Source organism: Mytilus galloprovincialis, chromosome 3 (genome assembly GCF_965363235.1).
Source record: "Mytilus galloprovincialis chromosome 3, xbMytGall1.hap1.1, whole genome shotgun sequence".
NCBI lineage: Eukaryota > Metazoa > Mollusca > Bivalvia > Mytilida > Mytilidae > Mytilus > Mytilus galloprovincialis.
In genome coordinates this window covers 57,269,834-57,281,894 of record NC_134840.1, presented here as the reverse complement: position 1 = coordinate 57,281,894, position 12,061 = coordinate 57,269,834, and the positions used below count along the sequence as shown (strand labels likewise).

General features: G+C 33.1%; 1 protein-coding gene across 4 annotated transcripts in view; it reads right to left on the bottom strand.

Moving 5' to 3' along the window:
* LOC143068422 (uncharacterized) overlaps nt 1-9,146 on the bottom strand; it is a 41,358-nt gene extending 32,212 nt beyond the window's left edge. For all 4 annotated transcript variants that reach the window (XM_076242460.1, XM_076242463.1, XM_076242461.1 and 1 more), the window contains exons 1-7: nt 9,006-9,146; nt 8,105-8,199; nt 7,298-7,420; nt 6,325-6,398; nt 4,032-4,188; nt 1,971-2,185; nt 403-502 (exon numbers count right to left, since the gene is read on the bottom strand). In XM_076242460.1, coding sequence (XP_076098575.1) covers nt 403-502; nt 1,971-2,185; nt 4,032-4,188; nt 6,325-6,398; nt 7,298-7,420; nt 8,105-8,186 — 751 coding nt within the window. In that variant the 5' untranslated portion in view covers nt 8,187-8,199; nt 9,006-9,146. The remainder of the gene's footprint in view (nt 1-402; nt 503-1,970; nt 2,186-4,031; nt 4,189-6,324; nt 6,399-7,297; nt 7,421-8,104; nt 8,200-9,005) is intronic.
* Between the last annotated feature and the right edge of the window lie 2,915 nt (nt 9,147-12,061).

Below are 12,061 nucleotides of genomic sequence, written 5' to 3'. Positions count from 1 at the left end.
AAATTAGGGTAATGATGGCTTCATGGGGACATACCCCCTGTTTGAATGGAAAATATGTCATCTTTTTTGCATCAAATTTTCCACAAAAATTTGTCCAAAAATTTTTCCTTCCTATGCTCACCAGTATTTCTTTCGTTTTTTTTTAAATTACCCCCCCCCCCCCCCCCCTTTAAAAAAATTATGGATCAACCCCTGAATTTTGGGGTGCTGCCAAAATTCTACATGGAAATGAGAAGAGCTAATAGTTATGAGTCAGTCTACAACATATCATTGACTTACCATTAGAAATAGCATAAAAGAATTGTAAATGGGCGTTAAACATCAATCAATCAATCAATCAATCACTCAATTAAATTAATATCAATATTCAACACGTAGCATTATGAATTAAATTAATCTTACCGCTATTTGTTGTAGGATTTCTGTCAGATGTATCGTCTTTCATAAGAAAATCTACTATATCTTGGTGACCTCTTGTCCTTGCAATCATTAGTGGACTACCCTATAAAATATAGTTACTTTAATTTGACAAAATAATATTATCTTATACATATCATATCCATGCTAATTAAGGGAAAATTGATAAAAACAAAAAAAAAAGTACATAGATATAAGAAGATGTGGTATGAATGCCAATGAGACAACTCTCCATCCAAGTTACAATTTATAAAAGTAAACCATTACGGGTCAAAGTACAGTCTTCAACACAGAGCCTTGGCTCACACCGAACAGCAAGCTATATAAACTTACTAGTGTAAAACCATTCAAACGGGAAAACCAACAGTCTAATCTATATAAAAAACTAGATGTGTCAAAGCGACATGAATGGCCCCGTCTCAAAAAGTTGAAAAATCTGCAGTTTCAATAACACATGTGGACTCAAACATGATGGTAGTCTCACATATCAAAAATCAACTTAAAATTTGGAGGCGTATAGAAAAAAAGTCTGTATATCTGTGACTTTCAACAATTTTCAAAGTTGTAAACCCTTAATTTTGGGAAAAACTAGTGGAGCGAAACAAGACTTAAACTTGATCTGTAACTCATCATGAGTAACTCACATACCAAAAATCAGCCCAATATCTGAAAGCGTTTAGAAAAAAAGTCTATATAACTATGATTTTCAACAATTTATGAAAGTCCATAGCCTGTAATTTCGGCAAAAATTAGCCGAGCAGAACAAAACTTAAACTTGTTCTGTAACTCATCATGGTTAACTCACATACCAAAAATAAGCCCAATATCTGAAGGCGTTTAGAAAAAAACTCTGTATAATTGTTTGTTGCGGAATGACGGAATTGCGGAATGACGGAATAACGGAATGATGGAATTACGGAATTTCAGAATTACGGACAAGGGTAAAACTATATGGCACTGACAACTTCGTTGCGGGGCCATAACAAGAAATGAGAAACACTTATGAACCACATCAACAAACAACAACTACAGCTCATATTTACATAATTCAAGTACAAAATTGCATCATAAAGGTGCCAAAATATTTTTTAGGACAACGATGTTGCTGCGCTTCAGGATAACATTCAAATATATTTCCTGTGAAATTCTTTGTGTTTTGATCATTCAAAACCAAGACTTTGTCCTTTCGCAACACCAATTTTTCTGAACTTCTTTAACAAGTTGCAGTTTGAATCAATCGCTTCAAACAAATGTTTGTCTGTGGATGTCACTTTATGGGAAAAATTAGTTTCCAGCTTTAATAATAGGAAAGCAGATTATTTTAACTATTTGGGGTTTTTTTTCTTTCACTTTCATAAATTATGCTAAGAATGCCTTGAAGATTAAAATACATTAAACAAATGTGTCATTTCAGCATGTATTTAAATTGCTTTTCCTCGTCCATTTCAGCAGTCAAGGTCAAATCTTAAGAAATTGAAAGACCTTGCCATCTATAATATTTAGATTTTTAATAATGGTAAAACATTTTATGTTTATATCAAAAACAACTTTACCATATTGATCTGACTAGGAATATATTTGCAAGCACCTCCTTCTTGAAATAGTAGCTTTAAAATCTGAAGATGTCCACTTATTGCAGCATAATGTATTGGGGCACATCCAGAACTGTCCACATGGTTTACATCTGATCCGTGAAGTATAAGATAATATGCAACAGGCAAACTACCACTGAATACAGCATACATCAAAGCCGGTCTCTTAAAATTGTCTGCAAATAGATGTTATGTTATTCATAATTCTTTTATGTAAAGATTAAAGTCATAAGAAACCTCAAATCAAAAAAAATTATGCATATGTTTTTTATAACTAAATGGATAGTTTTCATTATACAACTTATGTACATATACTTTTTTCTGAGGAAAATTCTTTAATTTGTTCACATTTAGAAGAAGTTTACTTATTTTTCATTGCTTCCTTCCCAGAAGCAATTCGCCGACATATTTTCTGTATGCATAGTGACCTGAGCGTAACCCTCCTCGTAAAAATCTGGTGGTCGCAATAAGCATGAATCTGTCATTAAAATAAACAATTATCTGATTGTACATGTTTATCACGTGCTCAATACCCATGCTTTTTGTTATTTCTTTACTATAAGGTGACAATTGGTAAACTTCGGCTTCAAAACACGGCATTTAATGAGCAGCCATATTTGTTAAATCATAACAGACAGAGAGAAAAAAAATTGACGATTAAACGATATATTTGCGTAAAAAATGAGAAATTCGTGCACAGAGGACTAAGTTTATGATATATATGTAACCAGAGAGCACGTATTTCATTACAAAATTGATTATCTCCACCGGGACTCGAACCCGGGACCTCTGTGTTACAAGGCAGCGCGTATACCGACTGAGCTAAAGAAGTACTTCCTTAGCTCAACCGCTTACGGCTGACTAAGTATCTACCAAATGTTCTAAGGGAAGCAATCCTGTCACACTTCCCCCACCTCAAGAGTCATCATACCATTATGACTCTCACACAAACATACCCTAGCTTGAATTCCTCTACCGTGGGTTTTTAGTTGGGCGCCAATGTAACCGGAGAGCACGTATTTCATTACAAAATTGCTTGTCTCCACCGGAACTCGAACCCGGGACCTCTGTGTTACAAGGCAGCGCGTATACCGACTGAGCTCAAGAAGTACTTCCTTAGCTCAACCGCTTATGGCTGACTAAGTATCTACCAAATGTTCTAAGGGAAGCAATCCCGTCACATATACATGCATTGGTTCAAGAATTGGATAAACATTATTTTTCACCACTCACTCGTTTCATATGACTTTAAGCATATTAAGATTTTACTGTAAGCCAGTTTTCATAATAATCCTACATAAAATATTTTGACTCTGGTAAAATCCTTTATAGAAACAATATTGTATTGAAAAAAAGTCTATGTCTAAATATGACTTTAACTTTTTATTACATTATAGCACACATTTACATTCAGAATATATATATATATATACTACACTTAATACCAGGAAGTTTAATGTGAAACATGCTGTGTTTACATTGATCATTTGGGACCAAGAAATAGCACATTAGTGTTAAACACCAGTCAATCAATCATCCAGTAATCATTTTCATATTTTAAACTTTGTTTCATGGAACAAAGTAATTTTGTTTGTCACATCATAGAAATGTTGGTGCTTACAAAAAGTAGGTTCTCTATATTTTTGATCTTGCAAAATTGTTAGAATATAAACATTTTTGTATTCAGCAACAATACTTATATAATTGCAGCCATTAATTTAGAGACAGTTTAATTTACTTCAAACATTAAATCTATGTTAAGAGTTGTCAAGTTTTTTACCATTGTTAACAACACAATATCTATTGTAAACCTTGTTATATTAATTTTAATGTAATACGTTATGACATTGAGTTGAAATTACACAGTCAAACAAAATAGATGGTGTGTGCCTCTCCATCAATTACAGCAGTGACTGTTATCCCTCATGTCCCTCTATCATAAATAGACAATTTCTAGATAAAATTTGAAAATAGACAGAAAACTTCCATCTAAATCAGAAAAAAAAGAGATAAACCATATACCTAACTGGTCTATTTTAGCTCCTTTCTGTATGAGCAACCTCACAACTTCTAAAAGGCCTCTACTAGCTGCTATCATTAATGGTGTTATTTTATATTTGTGCTGACTTGCTTGAAAGTTGATATGAACGCCTGTATTTATTAGTGCTTCCAAACGTTCCTGAAATGTTCTTATGTAATTCATATTGATGCATAGTTTTGCAAAATAAGGCAATATCAAAAACCAATATGAAAATACACCCTGAAGACATATGTAGATGAATATCAAACCTTTTCCTGAAATTCCAATATTTTATCTTGATTTTTGTTTAATATGCCGAAATTGAAATAATAAATGCTCCCAATAATTTCTAAATTTACAATAGCATCAAAATTTCTGCATATTATGAGTCTGTTCTATGTTGTGCAAAATAACTTCTAATACGTTCAGGTATTTCACATCCAATTTTTTATGGTAATATTCTTTATAAAGCACAAAGGTGTCAGTATTCACCTCAGAAACTTACAAAACCTTTGAATAGACTTATTAAGAAGGGTTATAATTACGATACTGTTGTCAAGTCATTAAAGATTGCATATGTTGGCGTTAATATTGAGTCACTGATAAGGTCTTTGCATCGGAACTAAACACATTTATTCTAAAAACAGTTGTTGGCATGACACGGGTTATGTTCTTCTCATATATGTTATGATGGTATGATACTAAACCCCTAACGGGAAGGATTGTGCCTGATGTTCATATGATGAAATCATAACCTTTCAGTCAGTTTAATTAAAGTCTGGAGCTGGCATGTCAGTTAACTGCTAGTAGTCTGTTGTTATTTATGTATTATTGTCATTTTGTTTATTTTCTTTGGTTACATCTTCTGACATCAGACTTGGACTTCTCTTGAACTGAATTTTAATGTGCGTATTGTTATACGTTTACTTTTCTACATTGGTTAGAGGTATAGGGGGAGGGTTGAGATCTCACAAACATGTTTAACCCCGCCGCATTTTTGCGCCTGTCCCAAGTCAGGAGCCTCTGGCCTTTGTTAGTCTTGTATTATTTTAATTTTAGTTTCTTGTGTACAATTTGGAAATTAGTATGGCGTTCATTATCACTGGACTAGTATATATTTGTTTAGGGGCCAGCTGAAGGACACCTCCGGGTGCGGGAATTTCTCACTACATTGAAGACCTGTTGGTGACCCTCTGCTGTTGTTTTTTATTTGGTCGGGTTGTTGTCTCTTTGACACATTCCCCATTTCCATTCTCAATTTTATTAGGTATGTCATTAGTGATAAAATTGTGTGAAAAACTGTTCAGAATTATTCCAAATTTACCCCAGACTTACCATGTGAAAAACTGTTCAGAATTATTCCAAATTTACCCCACACTTATAATGTGAAAAACTGTTCAGAATTATTCATAATTTACCCAAAACTTATTATGTGAAAAACTGTTTATAAGAATTATTCAAAATTTACCCAAAACTGATGTTTCAAAGCAAACAATGCATACGTTATGAGTCAAAACTTCATCATTTTTTATATGATGTGCCAAAATGATATTATTTTGTATTGATAGTAATATCATTAATATTTCTTAGTGAAATTTGTAGTATTATGACCTGCATCAAAATCTTTGTGAACTTACTCCTATAGACAACTTTCGAGCTCGATGCATTTCCTTCAAAAAATTTGGTTTTAGTGAACGTCACTCATGCCTTCCGTTTCAATGTTGAGAGAGTGGTTGAAAAACTATAAAGCTATACTGCATGAATTATTCGGCAAATTAAATTCTCATAATTGACAATCTGCACCGCTGTCATTAGGGAAATGTGATTAAGTACCTACTGAACAAACTTTATTTCTTGTTAATCCTGCACAACGATGATCACTAAGACGCTTGATGAACGTTTATAGTGCAGGGATACAGGTGAGCCCCTCTATCTGGTAAATGACGTCACAATGGCGCGTATAATTGACGAGTTTTTTCCGGTGACGGATGAACTCGAAAGTGGTCTATTGGACTGTTGACCCCTTCACATTGTTTGATCAGTTTCCGTGTTGTGTGATATGGCTGTTGTTTGTCTTTATGTCTTTCTTCTATGATTAAGCTGTATTTTGACTGCCACACTGGTACGTGTATCTCCTATTTATAACCTTTTTTGCATCTAGTATGTATATTTGCCTATTGTTGAAGACAAATTCTTTTGAAATTTGATCTGATGGGTTGCTATTGTATATCACTCATCTAATCTTATTCATAGGCTATGTTATATGAGAAGCTTTACACTGAACAGAAAACTTACCACATTCCCTTCATAAACAGCTGCATGTATAGGTATATGCATTGACTGCAATCTAGCCTCTTCAATTGTATCAACTAAAATTAGATAACATTTGTAATTATTTTATTTTTTTTTTTATTTATCAGTAGTTCGTCCTGTTGTACCCTTTAAAATCAGAAGATACTGGTTGAAATTGTAAAAAATTGAAGGTCCAGAATATATTTATGCAGGAGCCTGTTGTTCAGTGATCATAGTTTGTTGGTGTGGTTCATAGATGTTTCTCATTTTTACATAGATTATGCTGTTGGTTTTCCTGTCCGAAATTGTTTTACACAAGTCATTTGGGGGACCTTTATAGCTTGCTTGGTTTTGAAGGCTGTGCTTTGACCTATAATTGATATCTTTTTTATAAATTGTGACTTAGTGGATCGATATTTGTCTCATTGGCACTCATACCACACCTTCTTATCTACATTGTAATGTGTAAAACAATTCTTGATATTTCACATTAAACAAAGAAGTCCAAGATCGATGAACTGTAAAATCAGGATCAAAACCCTAAGTTGGCATTTGAATATATTTTTTTAAACTTCATTTATATGACATATCAAATTAAACTGAAGGAACAGACAAGCAGTATCTGACACTATGAATTACTGGAGTACTTTTCCAATGGCAGATATAAACATCTGCTTTACTTCATTTGAAACATTTGTCAACATTTATTGCAAAAACTGAAAAATGACAGGAATCAACATTTTTGGAAAAAAATGTACCACATGTGTTTGTTATTATTTATATGTTTTAACGGAAAAGTAAAAAGTGGGATGACAAAAAAACATCAATTTGACAAAATGTAAAGAAAATGTCAAATTAGTTTGGTTCTTGTATTGAATTAACAACTGTTCAAGGTATTAAACTTGGTAACAATAAAACATTTGACACTCAAAGAAGTTACAACAGATTTATAGAAGTAATTCCAGTAAATAATCACCTGAAAGCATATCATTCTGATTCTCAGGTTTGTGATAACTCAGCCAGTTATGTGACCATGATTGTGACGGTCTGCCATTAACCCGCTGACCAGTCTGCCTGCTATTGTTGCCTCTACTTGGTACTACAAATAAATATGATAGAAATGCTCTATAATAAGGTACATTCATATTTCTATATTATCATAAAATTATTGCATAAAATACCTTATTGAAGAGATAAAGTGAAGGATCCTGTTTATCCAATGATTTTTACACAAAACATAGGCAAATTTTAGTTTCTTATCTGTGTTCTAAAAATATTGCTCTTCCCATGATAAGTCATCAGGAATGACTACCTTTATTTGTGAAGTCACAACAGCATAACATGAATATGTAAACAAAAATTAAAAATATACCAGTAGTGAAATATTTTAATTGAGATAAAGTATTGTGGTTATCTAAATAATTTACATGTATAAAGGTTTTTCCAGCTGGATAAGTTTGAAGTTTGATGAATGGTTCAAGTATGTCAGATGCAAAATAAAACAAATTTATACAAACAAAAATAAAAAGTCACAAGATTGAAATCTTCTTATCACTAACTCTTTGTTGCAGAAAACCAGTTATATCAAGAAAGATCAATAACTCTTATTAAGTTTTAATTTCATACTCAATTTGGGACATGGGAAACTATAACTTTCAAATTTAAGGCATTACCAACAAACAATTTAGACTGAAGTTGTTGTATGTACATTAGGAACGTGTTTTGATATGTAATTAACACTTACCTAAAGTAGGAACGTGATTGGTATGTTGCATGTACTTACAGTTAGAATGTGTATTGCTAAGTCTCTCATACTGGCCTACTCTACTGGATATTCTAGAATGTGATAGGTTTGATGTTGCCATGAATAATCAAATGCTGTAAAAAAAAAAAATAATTTAAATTATATATAAATGAAACAAACTGCTTAAATATATAAAGTCCCAGAAATGACCATTTTAAGAAAAATTGAACTACTGAAAGTCCACAAAAATGGTAAATCAGTTATCTATTTATATTTTTATTTAAAACTTTCCATGTGCAGTTCTCCATAAAACTCTGACATGATCTGTTATTTAACAGGGGAAAGGGACATCTCTTCCTATAATATTCACAGGGGAAGGGGGTCTTTTTCAATATTCATATTTTTTCACTGACAAGCCGATGGTATGACTCACTTTTTTAAGGGCAAATATATCAAAGGGGTTCATGTTCAAGAAAATAACATAACAATGGGTAAAAATATAATGTAAATGTGTAATACATGTTCACATCTCGGTTCACACACTATAATAGTTAAGCTGAATGTTTGGTTAAGACATAATTCAAATTAGCCTATATATATTTTTTTCAAGATAAAAGGCATGAATTTTGACAGACACAAGAAATTAAAATGGCATAAATATATATAGTACTACTGAGGCATAAATAGTTACAGATACTTAAATGATTTAAAATACAGTTTATACTAATAATTGTAGTTTAAAGAATAAAATTATGGAAATTGTCATGATATTTTGATATGAGACTAGATTTTAATAAGTTATTATACATATTAGATTTTCACCACAACCTAATACCCTAGGATGACCCACAACGTTATAGAAACTTATTTCCACTGGGGTCCTTAGAGATGATCAACTAGATTTTACGTTGCTTGTTTTACTTTGTATTTGATCTACTACCTGCAATTCCTAACATATATCTGTCTTTGCTCGTTGTCGTTGTGTGTGCTGTAAAGATTTCCAAATATTTCTTTAGAATAAGACATATTTTTATACACAAAATAGTTTCGAAATAACAAAACAAAGGCCAAATCGAAAGTAGATATAATAGAAAAAGATGCAAATCAGGCGCAGAATAGTACAAATTCCGTAATTTGGTATATACACGATAGATCACGATACACTCTCAAAAACATGAATCCGAATCTGATAAAGTGAGAGACATATCATAAAATGAACTCAATGTGTCTGATATAGTTAGTTTCGCTATTGTAAACTGATATTACCATAATACTGTGGTATGGTAATAGAATATGGTAATATCCATCGTTGGATAATAAAATCTGAGTTGAATTTTGAATCTTGGCAAAGACATATACTGAATACAAATAGTATATGTCTCTGATCTTGGTAATTTCGTTTATGGCAGTCTTAGTATATGATAATGGAAGATTATTAAATATGCCAATGTGGGCAGTATATGTAAGAATGTCATTGAGATCGTGATTGTCAATACCAGATCCAAACCACTTTATGATAACAAATCATCTCTGTGAACTATGATGAAATCTGGAACCTATCAAAGTTTTGTAACAAAACTAGAAGATAGCGTTAATAAAAATATACCAACTAAGACAGCTCGTAAAAGGGATGGTTTTCCCATGGTATACAGACATGAGAAGACTTATAAGAAGAAAGGCCCATGCAGATAACAACAGCATCCTTTATGACCTCCAACATGGATTTCGGAAGAAACTATCACGTGAAACCCAGCTGATAGAATTCACCGACGACATCACAAAAAAACTTATCATGAGTGGCAAACAAACTGACTGCATAATCATTGACTTTGCGAAGGCATGGTCAGCCATAGTCTACTCGCACACAAGCTTCAACACCATGGAATAACAGGAAAAACAAACAACTGGATTAAAAGATACCTATGTGAGAGAACCCAGCGAGTACTTATAGAATGGGAAACATCTGACTCCATTGATGTAGAGTCTGGGATACCACAAGGATATGTGCTATAGGACTCAGCTTCTTAATTCCTCTTCTATATACACGAAAAGCCAGAAAACATTAAATCGACCGTGAGGCTATTTGCAGATGACACCATGCATACACCACTGTGACAATAGACATCAGATGATAATACCCTCCAGGAAGATTTCAAGAAGTTGGCTGCCTGGGAAGAAAAATAGATGATGAAATTCCATCCAGATAAATGCCAGGTACTATCAGTAACAAAGAACAGAACACCTATTATAAAGGATTACATTTGACATAGCCACACTTTGGAGCACGTAATATCTGCAAAAGTAATTAGGGATAGCTTTAACATCAGACCTTAAATGGGAAAACCATATCAGAAACATCTGTATCAAGGCAATTAAAACAATCAGATTTCTCAAAAAAAAACTCAATATCTCTAACAGCGATATCAAAGAAAAGGCTGATATCTCCCTTGTTAAACCAACAGTTGAGTATGCCTGCTCTCCTGCTTGGACATCTGCTTGCCCATATGAAATCCGAAATTCCCAAGCCTTTTGTGTCAACGCAATAATAGAACAATATGTATTTGCTTGTTACACACTTATATTGATTGATTAATTGAAGTTTGCCATAAATCCAGTAGCAATTATTTAAAAAAAATCATAGTTCGAACGGGGTGAAGGGCTTTGGAAATGGGCTGCAAATTGAAAATGTGCATGAATGTTGGTTAGCCGAACTACGAACCCCTAAACATTTTTATATCAAGGTTGATTCAACTTGACCAAATAGATTAAGATGAAAACATCATACACAGGAAGGGGTTCAATTGAAACTTGTTGATATAAACATTCTTGTGATTTTTTTCATATTTCTAGAGAGAATGACGTTTAGAAACATATTTAAATATTGAAAAAAAAGTACAAAATAATTGAAACAATCCCCTTTGCCCTTGGTCCTTTGTGTGCGGGTCATGTTGTTACTACAGAGAGTACGTTAAATGGGCCACCATTATCTTCAATGGATATAAACAATATTTCCTTTACAGAACAGGACACAATTAGCGTTGATCAACAAGCAACAAGCAGTAATCCAGGTGCACTTCACAGTGACATTCCAATGCAAATAGGTATCAAAGGTGCCAGGATTATAATTTAATCAACACTCCTTTTCAACAGTATGGCTACAATGTCAACCATGTTGGTACATTGTTTTAGTGGTTTTGAACAAAGTTTATATCGGTTTTGTACTGGCAGCAGTGGATTTAACCTTAGGCAGTGGTATAAAACACACAGGTGACAGCTCTACATCTAATCAAATGGATCAAGTTAGGAATATTAATCCTATGGTCCAAACAGGATCACAAAACGATTCAGTGAATCCATCTTCCACCTACACCAATTTGATTCTCGAGCCTCATCTTTTCAACATGGACCCCCAAGGAGTACGTTCTGATTCTTTTTCCAATGTGGACATCATTTCTCTCACTTTTCAAAAACAGATCATCGAGGGTAATGATTTTTCTTGGTATCTCTGTTTATACCAAAATATGAATGTCCCCAAACAAATAATAATACTTGGGCTAATGATATATAATATACACCTTTGAACAGAAAACTGTCTTTGCTGGAATTCATCATGTCTTTTGGAAAATATAAAAGGGTCATACCAACTACCTTTCAAGATGTGCCGAATTGGACGACTATCAAGATGGCATCATTAATATCTGCAACCTTTTGGAGATAAATTTTACGACTATCATAACATGTTTTCTGCAAAAAGCTGCAACTTGGTATAGAGAAGAGGTTGTAAAAATAGATTGGAGCAAGACGGATCGCGATATTTTTAATTTGGTTACAGCTGGGGCTAATATAAACATCTGCAAAATCTGTAGTAAAGCATATAATAAGCCATATTCTAACAAAAATACAAGGCAGTTTGAAGCTACCATTGATTCAGTTCATACATCTGACAAGACAGACATTGTTATCAGAATCCATTTATATTTAGAAAGGGGTAGGGAT